General features: G+C 53.0%; 8 protein-coding genes across 8 annotated transcripts; 5 read left to right on the top strand and 3 right to left on the bottom strand.

Moving 5' to 3' along the window:
* Nucleotides 1-516: 516 nt before the first annotated feature.
* LRP88_08521 (Cullin) lies at nucleotides 517-3,189 on the top strand (the record flags this gene model as incomplete). The annotated part of the gene is made up of 3 exons (XM_083245025.1): nucleotides 517-585; nucleotides 685-2,957; nucleotides 3,012-3,189. 3 exons carry the CDS (start codon nucleotides 517-519, stop codon nucleotides 3,187-3,189), a joined length of 2,520 nt encoding a protein of 839 aa, XP_083099519.1.
* Nucleotides 3,190-3,929: 740 nt separating this feature from the next.
* On the top strand, nucleotides 3,930-4,397 carry LRP88_08520 (Sm-like protein LSM2; the record flags this gene model as incomplete). Its single annotated transcript, XM_083245024.1, has 4 exons — nucleotides 3,930-3,943; nucleotides 4,011-4,158; nucleotides 4,209-4,311; nucleotides 4,366-4,397. The coding sequence occupies 4 exons, from the start codon at nucleotides 3,930-3,932 to the stop codon at nucleotides 4,395-4,397; spliced, it is 297 nt and encodes a 98-aa protein (XP_083099518.1).
* Nucleotides 4,398-4,640: 243 nt separating this feature from the next.
* LRP88_08519 (DNA repair metallo-beta-lactamase-domain-containing protein) lies at nucleotides 4,641-7,157 on the bottom strand (the record flags this gene model as incomplete). Its single annotated transcript, XM_083245023.1, has 1 exon — nucleotides 4,641-7,157. The coding sequence occupies one exon, from the start codon at nucleotides 7,155-7,157 to the stop codon at nucleotides 4,641-4,643; it is 2,517 nt and encodes an 838-aa protein (XP_083099517.1).
* A 1,073-nt stretch (nucleotides 7,158-8,230) lies between these two features.
* On the top strand, nucleotides 8,231-8,737 carry LRP88_08518 (uncharacterized protein; the record flags this gene model as incomplete). Its single annotated transcript, XM_083245022.1, has 1 exon — nucleotides 8,231-8,737. The coding sequence occupies one exon, from the start codon at nucleotides 8,231-8,233 to the stop codon at nucleotides 8,735-8,737; it is 507 nt and encodes a 168-aa protein (XP_083099516.1).
* A 247-nt stretch (nucleotides 8,738-8,984) lies between these two features.
* LRP88_08517 (uncharacterized protein) lies at nucleotides 8,985-10,488 on the bottom strand (the record flags this gene model as incomplete). Its single annotated transcript, XM_083245021.1, has 2 exons — nucleotides 8,985-9,734; nucleotides 9,793-10,488. 2 exons carry the CDS (start codon nucleotides 10,486-10,488, stop codon nucleotides 8,985-8,987), a joined length of 1,446 nt encoding a protein of 481 aa, XP_083099515.1.
* A 2,627-nt stretch (nucleotides 10,489-13,115) lies between these two features.
* Nucleotides 13,116-14,567, top strand: LRP88_08516 (uncharacterized protein; the record flags this gene model as incomplete). Its single annotated transcript, XM_083245020.1, has 1 exon — nucleotides 13,116-14,567. One exon carries the CDS (start codon nucleotides 13,116-13,118, stop codon nucleotides 14,565-14,567), a length of 1,452 nt encoding a protein of 483 aa, XP_083099514.1.
* A 197-nt stretch (nucleotides 14,568-14,764) lies between these two features.
* LRP88_08515 (uncharacterized protein) lies at nucleotides 14,765-15,634 on the top strand (the record flags this gene model as incomplete). Its single annotated transcript, XM_083245019.1, has 1 exon — nucleotides 14,765-15,634. The coding sequence occupies one exon, from the start codon at nucleotides 14,765-14,767 to the stop codon at nucleotides 15,632-15,634; it is 870 nt and encodes a 289-aa protein (XP_083099513.1).
* Nucleotides 15,635-15,844: 210 nt separating this feature from the next.
* LRP88_08514 (telomere length regulation protein-domain-containing protein) lies at nucleotides 15,845-18,905 on the bottom strand (the record flags this gene model as incomplete). Its single annotated transcript, XM_083245018.1, has 3 exons — nucleotides 15,845-17,541; nucleotides 17,593-18,021; nucleotides 18,074-18,905. The coding sequence occupies 3 exons, from the start codon at nucleotides 18,903-18,905 to the stop codon at nucleotides 15,845-15,847; spliced, it is 2,958 nt and encodes a 985-aa protein (XP_083099512.1).
* Nucleotides 18,906-19,195: the final 290 nt, after the last annotated feature.

Genomic DNA, 19,195 nt, shown 5'->3' with positions numbered 1-19,195 from the left:
GTTTCTGGTGCTGGAAGGCAAGGTCGATGTTTGCTTGAGAGTTCCCCACGTGACCGGGTGAGCTTCGGGTAAGCGCCCACATGCTGCCCCAGACCAAAGTTAATTGGGCGGCCTTATCGATAAGAAGTTCGGGGCGCTCAGTAACCCAGTTCGCGGACCTGCTGGAGACCGAATGGCCACCCATAAATTGGATTGCAGCCTCGTCTCGTCAATCCTGAGCATGTCATCCTTCACGAAGCTCGCCTGATGCCTGTGCCCCGAGTTTCCTCTTCTCCCCCTGGACCATCCGCTGGATACTCGGGGTCAGAATCCTCCGTTCCGTTGCATTAACTGACTCTCTCTTGCTTCTTTGCCTGTAGCGCAGCGGCCCTGCTACCCCCGCCTCGAGACCGACTCCCCTCTACCGTTACCCCACTATCCTCTGAGTTCAAGCCAACCCGAGCCACGCGAACGCGCTCTGCCTGCATTAATTTGCTACTTGACGACGACATCTCGAGAGATCTTGGGCACGGCAACATGATATCCGGAAGAGGCGGATCTGGCGCACGAGCTGGGCGGATTCGGCCCCCTCGTCGCATCGTGCGTGTAAGTCTGGAAAGCGCCCTTCCACGGACATGTCAAGAATTCAACCTATGCAAGGGGAGGCTATGTGCTTGGTGAAGTATGCTGATCTCACCGTTATAGCCGAACGAACGCGACGAAGGAGGCGACTTTGAGGCTTGCTGGAACATGCTCAAGGAGGCCCTCCGCGACATCCATCAGAAGAACTGCAGCCGACTGTCCTTCGAAGAACTCTATCGCGCAGCCTACAAAATTGTTCTTAAGAAGAAAGGTGAGGCCTTGTATGATCGGGTCAAGGCTTTCGAAGAGCAGTGGTTTGCCGATCATGTCATCCCCAAGATCCGAGACCTCGTTACCACGAGCCTGATCAACATCGGCGTCGAGCGAACATCGGTGACGTCGGTCAACGAGAGACGTCAAACGGGAGAAAAGTTCCTCAAGGGACTACGAGACACGTGGGAGGATCACAACATGTCGATGAACATGACGGCCGATATTCTCATGTACCTCGATCGAGGCTATTCACATCTCGAGGCTCAGCGAGTACCCATCTTCGCCACCACCATCGCCCTCTTCCGAGATCACATCCTACGTTCTTGCCTGAACTCCAACACCAAGGATACCGTCATTGATATCCTGATATCCGTCATCCTTGACCAGATCGATATGGAGCGCGAGGGAGATATTATCGACAGAAACCTCGTTCGAAGCTGCAGTCGTATGCTTAGTTGTCTCTACGAGACCGAAGAGGAGAGCGAGAACGACAAATTATACCTCACCGTATTCGAGCCTCGATTCCTCGCCAACAGCAAAGCGTATTATGCCGCGGAAGGCAAGAAGCTTTTACGTGAGTCAGATGCCGGCACCTGGCTTCGACACACGCAGCAGCGACTAAACGAGGAAATTGACCGGTGCGGGACTACGATTGAGTTGGAGACGTTACCAAAGGTTACGGAAACCATCGACCAGGAGCTCATTGTCGCCCACATGTCCGAGTTCCTCGCGCTGGAAGGGAGCGGGTTGAGGTGGATGATCGACAACGACAAGATTGACGAACTCTCTATCCTTTACCGTCTTATCTCGCGAGTCGACCCTAAGAAAACGGCACTTAAAGAAATCCTGCAGCACCGTGTGGTTGAGCTTGGTTTGGAGATTGAGAAAAACCTCAAGAGCACCGATTTCTCGACTGGCCATGGTGAAGGCGAGGATGGTGGCGAAGGAGACAAGGCAAAGACTTTGAACCCTGCTGCGCAGCAGACAGCTGCTGCTGTCAAGTGGGTGGATGATGTGTTGCGTCTGAAGGACAAGTTTGATGCTCTCTGGACGCAGTGCTTCCAGAACGACTTGATCATCCAGAGCGCCCTGACCAAGAGCTTCTCCGACTTTATCAACATGTTTGCTCGGTGCTCTGAATACGTCTCGTTGTTTATCGATGATAATCTGAAGAGAGGCATCAAGGGCAAGACGGAGGCTGAGGTTGATGTCGTCCTTGAAAAGGCAATTGTTCTGATTCGGTACCTGCAGGATAGGGACCTGTTCCAGACGTATTACCAGAGACACCTGGCACGACGACTTCTCCACGGAAAGTCGGAGAGTCATGACGTGGAAAAACAAATCATTTCTCGGATGAAGCAAGAAATGGGCCAGCAGTTCACTAGCAAGTTTGAGGGCATGTTCAGAGACCTGGCCACTTCCTCTGATCTTAGCAGCGGCTACCGAGACCACATCCGCAACGTTGGTGACGGTGCCAAGGTCATAGATCTCAACATCAACGTGCTCACGACAAACTATTGGCCTCCTGAAGTTATGGGTCGAACTGCACAGATTGGCGAGGGTTCTCGGGTGACGTGCGAATACCCACCTGAGGTGCAACGACTACAAGCGAGCTTCGAGCAGTTCTATCTTACCAACCGCAACGGACGCAAGCTCACCTGGATTGGCACAACTGGAAGTGCCGATGTCAAGTGTACATTCCCGGCTATCCCTGGCAAATCTGGTCCGTTGTCTCGGGAGCGAAGATATGAGATCAATGTGCCAACCTTTGGCATGGTTGTTCTGTTACTCTTCAACGACCTGGCCGAGGGCGAGTCTCTCAGCTTTGAGGAGATTCAAGCCAAGACCAACATCTCGACCCCGGATCTTATGCGAACTCTAACGGCCATTGCTGTGGCACCCAAATCACGCGTCCTGGCCAAGGAGCCCCTGTCCAAGTCGGTGAAGCCCACTGACAAATTCTCCTTCAACGCCTCCTTCCAGAGCAAGACGATCAGAATCAAGGCGCCCATCATCAACGCAGTATCCAAGGTTGAGGACACGAGCGAGAGAAAGAAGACTGAGGAAAAGAACAACCAGACGAGAGCCCACATTGTTGACGCGGCGGTTGTGAGAATCATGAAGTACGTATTTGGGATCGTGAACCACGCGCATACGAGCATACTAACCAGCTACAGGTCCCGCAAGGAACTCAGCCACTCACAGCTCGTCAGCGAAGTTCTCACTCAGCTCTCTGGCCGGTTCCGACCCGAAGTGTCCCTCATCAAGAAGCGTATCGAGGATCTCATCGCGAGAGAGTACCTGGAGCGACCTGACGAGGACGGCATGCCATCACTGTACCGCTATGTGGCCTAAATCCGCCATGACTAATGTCACGAAATCACGAAAGGAGGGAAGTGAAAACCACCATTTACTGGGCTTTGCATGGCGTTGGGAAGGGGCATGGATCTCGATTGATTTAACTACACAACGTAGCGCATGAACTGGGCACGGGAGCGCTTTTTACTGTGTGGCCCAGCTGTATTGGAAAGCGAGGGCGTGCATATGGGAAACAAGGTACTCGCTGCTGCATAAAGAAAATGCCATTTGACATGTTCCTGAGATGTTTGTCCACATCCAGGGGAGGTGTACCAAGGCGCGGGAAGGGGAGTTGTATGGTTCGTCCTGTTCAAGGACTGTGTAACTACAGAGTGAATATGAAGTAGACTGAATGCCCGATAGAATTGACAATAGGAGATCCAAGCATAGGAATTGTATTTATAACACCAAGTCACATTTGCTTGTTTTCTCTGAATTACCACTTGATTCGCGAGTGATGTGCCCTGATGGGGAGTGATTGAGAGTTTGATACCGTCACGTGACCATCACCGTCGTGTGCCTAGGCGTTCATGATGGAGATCCTGCACCACCAACCAACTAAATCGCCCACGTCCTCATCTGAACCATTCTTTTACGCCGTTAAAGTCCGTGAACCAATCAAGAAGGCCCTCTACCTCTTGCACACGGATAAAAATCTCATTTAAGCGTAACACCAAGGCGTTGCGAGGCTCAGATACCCCGGCTCATTCTCTCACTCACCCTCGACCGCCGACAAGATGCTCTTCTTCAGGTACTCATTCACCCCCTTCCCAATGTAACCTTTCACACCTGTTCACGTTCTGACATAAATATTCAAGCTTCTTCAAGACCCTCATCGACCACGAGGTCACGGTCGAGCTCAAGAACGACATCCAGCTCAAGGGCATCCTCAAGAGCGTGGACCAGTACCTCAACATCAAGCTCGACGACATCCAGGTTGTCGAGGAGCTCAAGTACCCCCACATGGTGCGCCCCCTTTACTCTTACCAATTTTTACAGCGCTGACCTTGTAATAGAGCTCCGTTAAGAACGTCTTCATCCGTGGTTCCGTGGTGAGATATGTCCACCTCCCCGCTGCGTCGGTGGACACGCAGCTGCTGGAGGATGCCACCCGAAGGGGTAAGTAACTCTGACTCTTTGTCGACGAGACGAGACTGACTGGATACGTTACAGAAGCTGCGGCTCAGCAGGCAAAGGCCAAATAAACAGGGTGTTATGAAAGCAAAGCGACGTGTCATGGAATAGATTCCCAACAAGGGAGAGATGCATGGATAACATGGAGTGGCAATAGGGGGATTCATGTGGCGTTGGCTCCTGATATGGATAATGAAATGCTCTTCTTTTCCCATTCCGTGCTTGTGATGCTGTCATGACGAGACATTAGATGGCCAAACGAGGCTGTACTTTACAGGCTACTGTACACACGGTCCTATCCTACAACCATTTCACTACCAATAGGCTCCCCCTCCCTTGCCCGATTTACCATCCCAAAAATCCTTTTCTAATATCTTCCCATCGCCTTCACCTTCGATAAGCGGCACTACAATGCCTCCCCTTCTCCTCTCTGCCATCCAACGATCTATCCAACCCTTCATTCTTTTCCTAGACTGCTCGCTACCCACGTTGACGGTTGGGACCACCCTTTCAATCCTCAAGCTCATGACAAACATAGCCAGCTCCCGGAAACTGCTGTGTTCTGAGTATGGTACGCCAAAGCACATGGCTTCCTTGGTGCTACCCCTCTGCGGCACAAAGTCTTTGTATCCAAAACGGGTTCGCCAACCCTTGCCGTGAAGGATCTGCTCTGTCTGGATGCTTCCAGGTGAAGTATTCGCCCCGATAGCCTTGCCAGCAGGCCTGAAGTTCCAACCACTGGGGCGAAAGCCCACGATGCGACTGAAGTGAGGTTTGTAGCTGTTCAGATACTCCTGGAGAGTCTCGGCGCGTAACTCCATGAGCATCTGCATATGAACCTGTGCCTCGAGGGGGTCAGAAGTAAGCAGAGCCGTCAGCTCCGGGTCGCCAAGTTGCTTGCATATCTTGATCTTTCCGGGTGATGCAAAGATCTTGGACTTCAATGCCTTGGCGATGGAGATGCAGATGCGTTCCTTGCCGATCGAGTAGGTACCGCATATTACCAACAACCGCTTCCGAGGTCCTTTCTTGGCACCGTCTTTCCCTGCTTCGTTGGACTTTGGGCCTTTGAAGAACTTGCTGACACCCTGAGTTCCCTGGGCACTGGCTTTGTCCCATACATCATCTTTGCAGTCTGGGTCAGGCGACATTGATCCGCACAAGTCGGCACAGGCTTTGATGACGTCGTTTTGGGGCGGGAACGAGTAACGGGGATTGAGATATGTCGTGTCCAAGTAGCAGATGTCAATCTTCTGTTGCTTGACCTTTCCTGAGATGGAGTCGACGATCTCTGGTTTGAGTAATGGATGCTGGACTTGAGCAGGACAAGCCCGAAAGTCTCCGCAATGCAAGATGCGCTGAACTCGACTGCCTATTCCATGCTTCATGTTCTTCTGAAAGAGGAACAGGGAGCTTCCTGGACAGTGGTTTGCAGGTATCATGGTGACCGACGCCCCATCAGTTCCGGGGATGTCGTAGGGCTTCTCAAATTCTAGCTCGACAACCCACTTCTCTGCCGTTCGAAGCTGTTGCTTGACTAGACTGCCAGTGACCTTGCTGCAGTATATAGGCCCGTGTCTCCATTTCGCTGTTAGGCCGATGTAGTGGTCGCTGTGAAAGTGGCTCAAAAAGTACGCCTTGCAACCCTCGACAGCGCCATAACGAAAGGCATCGACGCAGATGGAGAATCCTGGCATGATCTTGTAAAAGGGGCACGTTCTCTCATAAGCCTGCTTCCCTCGAGAAGAGTGTTCAGCCGCAGCGGCTTCTGCCCACGCCGAATCCTCTGCATTATTTGACATGAGCTTTGCAAATGCTGATTTAGGTGCGGAGCCTGAGGGGTTCATCTTGAAAGGATTGGCTTGGCCGGGTCTAGGAATAGCAGCCCGCTCAAACCTTTTGACGACTTCAGTCGACTCCGCCTTCGGGGACTCTGGTGGCTTTTTCGGGGCTTGGTTCTCCATGTTTGATAAGGGGATTGGATTTCCGTCGAGGCAAGAGTTGACATGTCGAGTTGCTTCATCCGTCGAGATACCGGCCAGACTCCCATTGCAAATAGGGCAACTCTCTATCATGGAACCATCATCGAGGGTGTCGTCTGCAAAATCTTCATGCTCGACGCTCCCGGCTTCTTCGGCCTCGAGCCGGGCTTGCTCCCTCATGAACCGCATCTCACGTGTCTCTTCGCCTTCTAGGTCGTCTAAATCGAGTAGGTCTTCATCGGGGATATCCTGGAGGTTATCGAATTGTTCGTATGTCGAGCCGTCCTGTTTCAACGTGGGGGTCCTGCTTTCTGCGTCCTTGTTGTCGTCCTTAGCAAAACCGTCCATTTGGACCTCGTGATTTGGGGGTAGCTTTATACATTGGCCAGTCTCTTCATTTTTCTTGTCGGCGGTTTTTGTCTCCGGTTCGTCCTCGCCTTCGTCCTCGCTATCCGAGTCCATCACAAAAGGGGTCTTGATCTTGGGCTTGGGTTGCTTTGGCCGTATACCATTCTCTGCCTTGGGAGGCGACGAGGGTTGATCCACCGTGACCACCGTCTCAGATTTTATAATGGTCTCCTTCTTTGTCGCATTTTCGGGTTCTTCGCTTAGCTTCCTTCTCTTGCTGGGCGATTCATCCTCGTTGTATCGAGCCGTGTCGTCGGCAGTGTAAATGTCTTCATCATCGACGGTTTGTGGTGCGGCACCTAAGAAAAGCGAAGTTTCTTGCTTCCCTTCCTTTTTAAAGAAGCTGAGGATGCTCTGGTTGGCCTTGACGGGCTTTTTTGAGAAGTTGGAAGCGGGCTTCCTCGGTGTGCGGGATCGATTGGATTTGGTTGACGTAACCATTGTTAAGGGTGATTTGAGACGGCGGAAACTAGGGGCGTTGAATTATTGCATGAAAAATCTAAGAACAGCCTAATCGGGAAGGATTGAGATGGGGGTTAACGCCCAAGAGGCAGACACAACGACTTGCGAGGAGCACGAGAATCAGTCAAAGTGGGATGGGGGTTAACGCTACACGCGAGACCGCGCTGGGAGGCAAAGTGGGAATCGCGAAGTCACATGACGTCTACGTGGGTGTGTGTCAGGGATCGCCATGAGTGCCCTGACGATCGTAGGCAACCATTTGCACTGCAATTATCTCAACGTGTATACAATTCTTGGCAACTTGAATGGAATTGTGCTATTGTCCATTGATTTCGATGGAAGAAAATTGTCAGTTTTACTTTATTCATCTTTTCAAGCCTTGTTGTTTGATTTGTTTTATACTTTAGCCATGGCTCGTCGTTGAATTCCTTGGCGAAGCAATGACCACTTTTAAGTCTGAACAGACCTGGACATGATGAGAAGGGAAAAGAAGAGCACATGCCCTTAATATGAGTCCTTCTTGGAGTGTCTGATGCAGAATTCGTATTTAATATTCGTACAATCATCTTGCCCGTCATAATCACGATATCCTCACAACAATCACTGCGGTTCGACCCGTGCCATCACGAGTTGACAAGCATCAACGCATCGACGCTCAGACAAGACGAGACAATAGCCGTCCGGGCTGTAACCACAGCCGCAGCTACTGTAGTTAATCACCACCGAGGCGCAACATGAGGAGATGAGGGTTGCATCTCTCCTCCCATGAAACTGGAATCCCCATGCCTCTAACCCGGGCAAATGCTACTCTACCATGCGCTACGCTATGATGTCTCGCTCTTAAAACCAGGGCCACCTCCGCCGCCATCTTCAGCCTCTACCCTTCAACCCCAAACCTGTCACTGGCTCAGCGGTACAGTTACAGCATCATCCCGCAATCAACACATTAAAACGCCCGCGCAAAACCATAACCAGCCCTCCCTCCAACATCTGCAGCCACATGAGCTTTTCGCCACGTCCGTGACGCCTCTTTATTTCTCCTCGAGGAAAACATGTTCCGGACCACCGCCCAGATCCGGCACGTCTCAGCCATCCCCGCCGGCATCCCAGCGTCCAAGGGTGTCGAGATGCTGCACGACCACGAGTTCTTCATCAAGTGCGATCCTCACATGATCAAGTACGAGACTCTGCAGACGCCCCAGGATCCGGCGCCTGCACCTCCTCCCGGGGGCCAGCCCGTCGTCGCCTCGCCCAAGTGCTATTCAATCACAGACAGGGTGCATGCCCTACCGGCGGGCCTCTGGGACTCCGACGTTGTGAGCACTGCAGAGTTCTTTAACCTTGAGAGGGGGGTCTTCATCCGTATGAGAGGTCCGATGGGCATGGTACTGGAGACGGTGTGGCAGATCGAGGAGGCAGAAGATGGGAGGTGCGAGATCGTCGAGGATGTCGTCATTGCATGTTCTAGATTGCTTGTGGGTGTGGTCAAAGGTTCGTGCGAGGATGGGTGGAAAGGGGTGCATGGCAAGATGGTTGAGAGGCTAAAGGGATCTTCGTGACACCAAGTAAGCTTATCCAGACAGAGTGTGTGGTGTGGTAGAAGGCTTCACAGGGCTTGTTTTATAGAGATGTCTTGATAGAAATTGCTTAGATTAAAGACTAGATCTTGGTTATGATATGATCCAAGAGTACAGAATGTTGGGTATCTAGGTACGTATGGACAGGCGTCATTGGTCTATATACAGCATGTCTCGGTACCCTCAATCAAATAATGAATGGGGTCTGAGCGAGTCACAAAGGCCTGCCCTATAAACTCCTCATGACATGCTTCTCTCCGCTGCTCAGCGATGGAGTCTGGCTCATCGACGGGTCAGGGAATCTCGGATCTCTATCCTTGTCCACCTCAATCTCCACCGCCACGGACGTGACCACGTCCATCTGGATCGCCATCTCGTTGCGTGCTGCACTCCTCAGAGACTCCTGGCTGAGGGTCCGGGTGCGCAGGGCTCCTGATACCTTGTCAGACCTGCTCCCCAGTCGGTGCCACCATCCTCCAACTCCGCCCATGCCGCCGGAATGGGACTCTCCGCCTTGGATCCAGACAGTGTTGCCGTACCGGTGGGCAGGGGTACGCATAAAGGCAAAGGTCTCGAGGCCCGTGTCCTCAATATCGACATCGTCTTTGGAACCGAAAACAATGGCATGTCGGGTCGTGCCGAACAGCAGACAATCAAAGGATCCGTTGCTGGCGATGAGGGTTCCAGCGAAGCAGTAGTATCCCATAGGAACGTGGGCGCCAGCCATGGTGGCGATACGGCCAAGGGCGAGTGGAAGAGTGCACATGACGTAGATCAGAGGGTACACAAGAAAGGCCGGGTTGTGGTTGAACCTGACTCGAGTGTTATTCGAGCCGTCTTTTTCTGCGGTCTCCTTGGCCTGTCGTCTAAGCGATATGTATATGGCGATGTAGAGAACACTGGTTGTGACGAGAGAAAGGAAAACAAAAAGGTAATGAGTGAGTAGTCGAAGATTCTCGTAGGCGTCGTTAATCCAGCACTTGAATCGTGTTAGTATAGTAGCCATCGATGAGTGACCTCCTTGATAGGAGACTTACCCATGGACCTGCGCGAACATAGTAACCCCCGACATTCCTGCCATTATTTGTGGCCAGCAAAGGGATAATGGCTAGCGAGTAGACAAATATCCATATGGCTATAATGGCTGCATACAAAATCCTTTGGGGTGGTCGATAGTCTTTAACAACGGAGAGATATGTGTGGACGGCAATGGCTGTAATGAATAAACTGGATGACAAGTCCCCGTTGGAGTCAAAGAGACCTTGAACAAAGCAGGTAGGAGTGTGAATAAAGATGCCACCCTTTTGAATCCAGGTGACGCTCAGAAGAAAGGCAGCGCCCTGGTGCATATCGGCGATGATGAGGTTGAAGACGAGGATGAGGAACTGGTTGGGAGGGTTGTTTCCGGCAGCCTTGATGCGATCGGCGCTCTGGCCGTGTACTGCCCTCGAAGACTGCCCCTGAGGCCCAAATGGCCCCTCCTGATAAGTAAAGTCGGTCACGGGTTCAGGGTCGGGGATGTTTCTCGCGATGTTGTCGGCGCGAGTCTTTTTCTGGATGTGCCATGCCAGGAGCTTGTAGGTCAAGTATAGAAACAGAGTTGAGGCGAGGAGGAAGGAGAGCAGAGCAAAGACGGAGATGGCGATGAGACCGTTGCGGAGGCTGGCTGGTAGAGGCGCGATGGACTCGCTTTCCGAGTGCGCCTTCAAGTACTCTTCACCTATGGTTGCCATGATGATGGTGGTGATGCTGCTGGGCTTCGGGCGGCATGGAGTCCGGCAGTCATCAAGAAGGAGATGGGAAACTAAATGATAGATACTGAAGATAGATACAGACGAAAGAGGCCAGGGGATTCAAGCCTCGACACGGAACAAGCTTCTTTTTGAGGATCCTCATCTACTATGTACTGTAATACTTGAACGACCCTGAGCGTGGGATCCAGCCCTCATGCGCCCTCCCACCTGCCGGGCAGGACTAGCTACAGTAAGGTAGCTGCCGTATCGGTAGTAGCATTTCAGAGGCCCTTCGATCCAACAATTCGCGCCAGATGTAAGCCGAGCATCCGATGACGAGGTGAGGTGTGACTCGAGCCTATCACGAACACCATCAAGGGCGCACCGTTCAGCACTCGCACACTCTCTCGCACACTCCCAGCCAGGGGGATCGATGCAGATGCAGGTACTGACTCGTGAATCTCAAAGGGAAAAAGGGGGCACGGACGTGGAGAATGAGATCGGCGTCGCGGGGAGTCGAGGCTAGGGGCCGGGCTTTGACGGGACTAGTCAAGGTGACCGCGATCTTGGGAGGTGATGGCTGAGATGGAGAGGCTTTCCGTTAGGAGGTTGTTTAGTAGAGGGCTTTTTTGCTTGTGATGAGGGAGATGAATACATGACGCCAACCCGAACAACGTCGGGACCTACCGCCGATGTGTGTTTCAACGATTCGAGTCGATATTTGTCATGCTCGTAGTGGTTTCGATGGTCTCGGTATTGCTTCCAACTCTGATATCGTCTTCAGGCCGCACTACCTAGCACCTTGGAATGGGTCAGATGGGCCATACCAGCAGAAACCAGGCAAACCGCCGAGAAGTGATCGACGGATAAAGCCTCGCGCCTCGATTAGTAACCACCAAGAGCAGGCTCGCTCATTCCGAGCTGGCACCAACGGTTGGCGTTGGCTTGGTGTTGGCCAAGCCCATTCAGCTGGGACCATAAAAACCGCCGGCCATTGGAAGCTCTCCAAAGTGAAGCCCCTTTCTCTTCTGTTTCAAGCCTTGTCCTTCTGGGGAAGGCGGCTGCAGGTGTGCTTTGACGCTGAACAGAGGCTATACCCGGGCGTAGTTGGTGGCCATGACCGCGGACTTGTTTCGCAGCCCGTGGAAATAAAGGCACGCCTTGACAACAAGGGGGACCAGTAGCCCGAGACATTTGCAGAATGTCGTTTGCCAGTCCATGTGGCGATGAGCTCGAGGCTCGATAAACGTCGCGATCAAACAGACTTCTTTCAGTGTCATTCCGTGGCGCGTTGCCTCGGTCGCGCTCGGACAGCTTCTGTATCTGCAAGCCTCGGCATCGTTCTTTGGCGAAGTGACCGATTCTAGTTGTTTAGTTGACGGCGGGCGCCATCGCGCACTGGACTATTGGGTCCTCTTTATCGGCCGAATCCCCAACCCCTGGGACCCTTCGGCGAACGAGATCCCGGGTCGGCGTGGTCTTCAAATGTCCGGTCTTTATCGGGTACTGTACGCTTGTCGATCCCCACCCACAGTTGTTCTCATGGAAACTCCAGGCAGCGATGATCGCCCGTCTCAGCCCTGACTAGGCAGCTGCCTGCGGCCTGGAAGGATTCTGAAGCGATTCGACGAGAGTGATTGACACTGACATGGGATCGTCATGTTTTGTATTTCAATCCTCAGATTCAAGGCTTCACAGACGATGCGTCCGAGTATAAAAGAACCCTCATGCTCCTCAACTCTGGCACTCTCTTCTTTCCTCCTCAGCTTCCTTTGCCATTCGGCTTAGATCAAGTGTAGTATCTGTTCTTGCACAGGTTAACCCCTGGCATGGGTTTCAACGCCCTTCCAAACAAGTTGACTTTAATTTTTGCTTCCTCGGGGTTAAGGTCTTGGTTGCGCTTGCGTAGCTAGAGCCCGCTCCGGAGTGTCCTTGGTATCACACTGCCTCCAAGTGACGCGAAGTTTCTTTAGTTCGCTGCTTTTCATTGCACTTTTGCTGGTTGCACTAGCGCTGCGAAGAAGGGCACTTTCGATAGTTGGTTGCGCTGGCTCATGCACTTGAAGGATTAGCTTGCGTGTTGGTTTCAACTGTGGCGTGAACGAATTGGGCAAAAGCACGAGAGAACTTAAAAAGTTGGTTGATTTTGATTCAGGTCAGACTGATAATGGAGGGGAACTAAGACGTAAAATCCGAGCCAGGGGTTGTTTTGAAGACAATTCCCGTCCCGTCGTCTTTGTTGTCTTCTATTGTGTTGGCACACTCACTAGCTACCTTGGCTCGTCCTGCACCGCCACACCCCGCCCATTGGCTACCAGGATGGCGGCTGCTGTGACACGAGGCTCGTGCGTGCCATGTCAGACACTGAACGACAAGCGTCGAGTGGCCCCTTTCCAACATGTCCAACGACCTCAGTTTCAACACCACCTCCATCTTCGCTTCTCGCTTTCTGGTCAAGGATCACGGCCGCCCGGTTTAGCGACACGTGATCAAGCTAAGGATACCATGACGTGAACCAAACAGTCCTTCCCCAAGCTCTCTAGTCCCGCCAAACGCCCCAAGTCCAAGTCCGTCTTCTCCCCGGCTCAGGCAGCCCAGCCCCAGACGGGCACCAAGATCCCATCAACATGGCGTCGCTCCAGGTTAGAGGCCCGGACTTCTCCGTCACCAAGCAAAAGGCCATCGAGGATGCCAAGAAGATGCAAAAGCTCGTCACCGAGCAGTGCTCAAAGACCGGAAAGGACCCCCCTCAGTACCGCCTATCGGAGCTCATCGGCAAGGGCAGCTTCGGCCGCGTCTACAAGGCCACTTCTCTAACGACAAACCAACTGGTCGCTGTCAAGATTATCGACATTGAAGAGAGTGATACTGCCATTCCCAACCCCAAGCTCGCCGACACATACAGCGACTTGCTCAAGGAGATCAGCGCCCTGAAGTTGTTGAGCGACACGGGCGCAAAGAACATCAATCATGTCATCGAGGCCCTGCCGGTAGGCCAGTCCATGTGGATGATCACAGAGTACTGCGCTGGAGGCAGTGTGGCTACTCTCATGAAGCCAACCTCACCCGGTGGTCTCCAAGAGAAATGGATAATACCCATCCTGCGTGAGGTGGCTGAGGCAGTCCACTGGGTGCACAAGGAGGGTATTATCCACCGAGATATCAAGTGCGCAAACATTCTCGTCACCGAGGTTGGAGACGTTCAGCTCTGCGATTTCGGTGTTGCCGGTGTTATCGAGACCAAGTTTGACAAGCGTTCAACCGTCATCGGCACGCCGCATTGGATGGCCCCCGAGCTCTTTGATCCTGCTGCCTCGTACGGCACTGAAGTAGACATCTGGGCCTTTGGTGCCATGGTTTACGAGATTGCCTCGGGCTTGCCGCCTAATGTGGCGGCTGGTATGGATTTCAACAGGCTGGGCTCCTATCTGAAGCAACATATCCCTCGTCTCGAAGGTGATCGATATTCACCGGGCCTCAAGGATCTTGTGGCGTATTGCTTGGAGGACGATCCCAAGAAGCGCCCAACAATCGAGGAGGTTCAACATCATCGATACTTACATAACACGCAGGAAATGTTCCCGACATCTACTCTCGCACAGCTGGTTAAGGGTTACAAGTTGTGGGAAGCTAAGGGCGGAAACCGCAAATCTCTGTTCTCTGCAGGAGGAGCTCAAGGGCCCTCAGATTTCGCGCCGACAGGATACGAAAACGATGAGTGGAACTTTAGTACGACCGCTGCATTCGATCAACAAGTCCTTAAGATGGATAATGACCAAGCGGTCTATGATGTCTATGGGTCTAATATCGACCTCAGGCAAGATGGCTACGACGATGCGTCACGCACCCAGAAGCCAAAGTCGCGCCGACGCCCTCCGCCGCATCTCCCTTCGGTTAAGGCGCCCCTGGAGAAACTCTTTGATCCGAATACCATTTCGAACTATGAGGACAACTCCCGAGCGTACTATGGCCGTTTCCCCTCCTCCCTCCCTAGACTATCCCCCTCCCCCTCCCCCTCCCCCCTCCCCCGGCTTCGGACTTGCCCCTGCGAGATGACTCGTCCCAGTCCCAGGGCGTGAGGGAATCTCTGATTGATCTTGACGCGTCTTTGGACGGGAGCAACCTCTCCGAGTTTGTTGATATGAACACCATCCGGGCGGGGGATCCTAGAGCATCGACAGACTATGACTTTGGAGATGTATCTTACAACAAGCCGCCACTCAGCGATCCGGAATTGAACAACAATCGGCGGACTCAAGATTGGAAATTCCCATCCATGGCTCCGCCCGCCTCTGCGAACCCGGAGATGTTCAGGTTCCCCTTCAATGATGACCAGGGGCCAAGTACCAGCCGTCTCATTCACCCACCCACTGAGCCAATCCAACCGTCCTCTCAGTTTAATGATCTGGCAGTTCCTTCGCCGATAAACAACCGAGCGTCGTCAGGGAGTCTCATCGATCTGGATATGAGTCTGGCAGATCCTATCAATGATTATCCCCGACCGTCTACATCACACTCGGACGTGGGTTCGATAGCTGGCTCAGAAATGGGCGGAGCGAACCCGTTCGAGTTAGAGAAACACGCCTCTCTTTATGTGATGCCCAATACTATCCGAGAACCCTCCATCTATGTATCGGATGACTCGGAGTATGCCAATGCCATCGCGGATCTCTCCCTCAACGACACCCAACGGCACGATCCCCAGCCGTCATTCCAGCAACCACAACCGCTATTCCAAGCCCAGCAGCCACCGCCACAAGGGCCATCCCAACCCCCGCAAACAAACGGCAGCGAGAGGCCATACTCTTTGAGTGAATTCGCGGATACGGACCCCGAGTCATTCACCCCCCAGCCAACAATCGCTGAGATCCCCCGCCAACCGTCGCCTCTGCAGGAGCCGCCACCATCGTTTCAAGGCGACTACACCCGCTCGTTCCAGCAAAGGCCATTCATTCCACCTGCTCCTACTGCGCCTTCGCCCCAGGTGATGGAGGGTCAGGCGTCGTCTGAGCAGGTCAAGGAGGAACTTCGTCGTATGGCCATGAGCCTCAGCGACCATCTCAACCAGGCGAATACATATCTGTCAGGCCTGCCCATTCGTCGAGCCAGCACGACCAGGGTCGAGTCTATCGGCGACACGCCCTGATCTACCACAGTTTGCATTATCAAGCCAGGATAGGTAGGAGAGATGATATAATTTGGTCACACTCGGGATGAGTCTGGTAACATCTTTGGGCCTTGGATCCGGGACGGATGCCGCCTTGCATGACATGACGTATGATCATGAATCTTAATCACGAATAGAATGCCTCAATAATAGTCTTGATCCCATCTCTGGCCTCTCTGTCTGGACTACCTATTGAAACCCAATCATGTCACCCATCAACAAAGCCTGATACTTCTCAATGGCCTCGCCCAACTTGATCAACACGCCTGCAGCCAACATCTTGACCTCATTCTCCTCCCCGCCGTCCTCTCCTCTCGTTCTCTCGAATACCATGGCTACCCACTCCCTCGTCTCCACCACCTCCCTGCCCTGCGCTTCGCAGAGTCGACGCATGTCACCGCCGTTGACCTCTAAGAGTGAAGCCATGGCCACGAGCCACCCCTTCATAGCACCGAGATCGCCCAAGACATGCACCCTCACGCCGAGCAGCAGATCCCACAACTCCGCCGTCAACTGAGGAAGCGAAAGTGTGGAAGGTCCCGCGGCATGGACGATGATGCCGAGGGTTTGCAGATACAGCGCCAGGAGGGCGGGGTTGAGGATGATGGGCTTTGCGGAACGGAGGGCGACCTGGAAGTGAGCCGTGAGCGGCGAGAAGAAGGACGACGCGAGGAGGGCGGCCGTGGTGTTGGGGATGGCGCGCACACGAGGCTTGGACTTTGTCTTGGACTTGTAACGTGCTGTGAAGCTCTGCAGCTTTAGGATATCGGGCCCCGTGTTGGCGTCAGCGGCTTCTGCGGCTAGAGGGGCGAGAAAGGAGGATGTTAGGGATTGAGAAATGCTGTCAAGGGCATTGGGTGGGAGTGCCTTGAGCTGGGAGGCAGGGAGGGCGTTGTTGTTGCTACTACTGGCGGGCTCGAGGTAGAGCTGTTCCATCTTCTCAGGGAGTCGTTTGGATGGGAAAGCAGCAGCAGACTGGTACTGCGATACTTCAAAGCCGGCCAGCTCACGCGCCGATAGACCGAGGGTAATGAGGATCGAAGTTCGCTGGGAAAGGGAGTAGTCGCCCTCGAAGAACGTGCGCGCGAACCAAGGTGCCATGGTCTTGGGTTGGGAAACCACCAATGCAATCATGCCCTGAAGCCGCAGATCTTGAAAGTCATCCATCTCGAATTTGTCCTGTATGCCCACGAGCAGCCCAGCCAACTCGTCGGCATGGTAGCTGACCTCAGTGCCGTAGTTTGCCTTGCGACGGATGAGAACAGGGGCGGTCTGCAGGGCGAGCTTCTGCTTGTCGTACGATTCTGAGTCGCGGAAGAAGGTGATGAGGTCTCGAATGTAGACGGGAGGCTTCGGTCTGTTGCGCTCAACCAGTGTAGCGTCGTCGTCGGAATCCTCGGGGTCGGAGTCTTTGGAATAGGGAGCGAGATCGTCATCTTCTTCATCAGAAGAACCGATCTCCTCGATGATAGCCTTTGGCTTGACCTCGGCGATAAGAGGCTTCTTCTTTTGCTTTTGCTTCTTCTGGGGAGGTTTGGGTTTTGCCGTAGACTTCCGAGGCTGGGTTAACGTCTCTGTTGTAGGATTTGATAGGATGGGCTCAATGGGTCCTATAGCGTCAGAGACCTTGGTGAGGCTTTTGAGCTGCTGTGCCTCTTCTGTCTCCGTCTCTTCCATCTTGAAATCCAATCGTTTCTTGCTGTCGTCGATAAGAGCCGAGAGGGATTCTCCAACAACTAGACCGAGGAACTGCGCCCTAGCCTGGCTAGAGCCGATTCTGTTGGAGATAGTGGCCATGTATGAGCCTGCCCGCATGAGCAGAGTCAGCTTGATTGGCGAAAGCCTGTGCACATAGCCAGCAGCAAGGAGCAAGATCTGAGTATGAACTAGAAACTGTTAGTGGTTCGGATCCCTACTAGTTGACAGGTGTATCTTACCATCCTGCTGTAGTATCGCCGCATGTTTTATGTACAAATCATCTCCAAACTGAGCAAGAGACTTCTCCAAGACACTCGTAATAGCATCTCGGTCCTGTGAAAGGGCAGCTATTACAGCACGGCGGATACCGATGCCATCTCCAAGTCCAGCACCGGATGATGAGGCGCACCAGTCTATCAGAATATTCTTTCTCGTCTCATCATCTAGGGTTAGTTGCTCGATTATGTTCGCAGCCGCGGAGACCTTCTCGTCGGATGATGTATCGCCAAGGTCCAGGTGGCCGAGATGCTTCTGGGAAATATGCTGTAGAACAAGATGGAGGATTTTCTTGGATGATCGTGGTTGGCTGGAGGCCAGGTTGACAAACGAAGTAGGGGGGACTCCTTTGGAAAGCAGAAGTCCATCGATGGCAATCTTGATGAGAGTTTCTAGGGCATGATGAGCAAAAGGGACCAACATAGGCATACTATACAATCTTACCTGAGTGATGAAGGGATAATGACTTCTGGAAGAGATCAGAGCAGAATGTTATCTCTTCGGCCCCGGGTGAGGATTTGACCCATGAAATAATGCTGTTTCCCATCCATCTGCTATACTCCAGTCCATCGGCTATCCACTGACTCTCGTTACGCACTCGATCACGCCCGACAATCTCGAGGGCCTCGGCAGAGACGGACACGATCTGGCCGTTTGTGAGTAGAGAGCCAAGTTTCTGCGACTGAACTCTCTGAAGACCCGCATTGGTAAGCTGCTTAGCTGACGAGGCCCATATGTCGCGGATCGATTCGAAGCCATGGAGGAGAGAGGCTAGCATATCCAAGAGAATTCCAAGGTTGAGAGCAATATCGCTGCGCTTCTCCTCTTTTCCGCCCAGCCGTGATTCTTGAATGAGAGCTCTGATCTGAGTCATGGTCGCGTTGAGACCTGTTGAGCTGCGGAGGCAGCGTAGCAGGAGCTCAACATGAGGTTCCTCTGATGACCCATCGTGCTCAGCAGCTCCCTCAACAAGCAGCGTGTAGTAGTTTGGCACGATCTCAGAAACTAGAAGATGCACGATGGCGGCGCTCTTCGGGTTTGGAGTTTGGAATGAGAAGCCGTCAGATGCGGGCTTGTCGCCATTTAGGAATTTCAGGGCTGCGACGAGAGTGTCGTAATCTGGCTGGCTCTTGAGAGCGTCTAAAGCTTCATCCGGAGTCGAGATGGAAGTGATCTTTTTATGCTCAATGATCGGCTTCACTTCTGTGAGGAGCTGTTGAGGCTCGTTTCGAGGTTTGAGATAGGTGGTGCTGACGGGGGTGAGAAGGTCGTCCATGGTGATGGTTGGCAAACCATATATCGATTATGCGCAACAAATGCCCGAGGTCTTTTAATGAGTTCTTAGAAATGGCTCATGCTGTGTGAGGAGATAAATATTAAAATGCAAATAGAGTGCTGAAGTTGACAAAGTCAAGTTTACAAGCTGGAGCTGGTAACTGTGATACTAAGCTGGCTGGTGCCTCAGTGGGCTCTGGTGGGGTGTGAGCCTTCTGCAGCCACGGGCCGCCACAACGGAAGCTTCCACTGCAGGTTCCTCATGGAGCTGGGCTGCACTACCAGATTTAA

Source organism: Fusarium phalaenopsidis, assembly GCF_050370095.1.
Source record: "Fusarium phalaenopsidis strain FUZ10S chromosome Unknown contig_32302, whole genome shotgun sequence".
Lineage (NCBI taxonomy): Eukaryota > Fungi > Ascomycota > Sordariomycetes > Hypocreales > Nectriaceae > Fusarium > Fusarium phalaenopsidis.
Note: the sequence above shows the minus strand (reverse complement) of the source record. Positions and strands in the feature narration are given on the sequence as shown.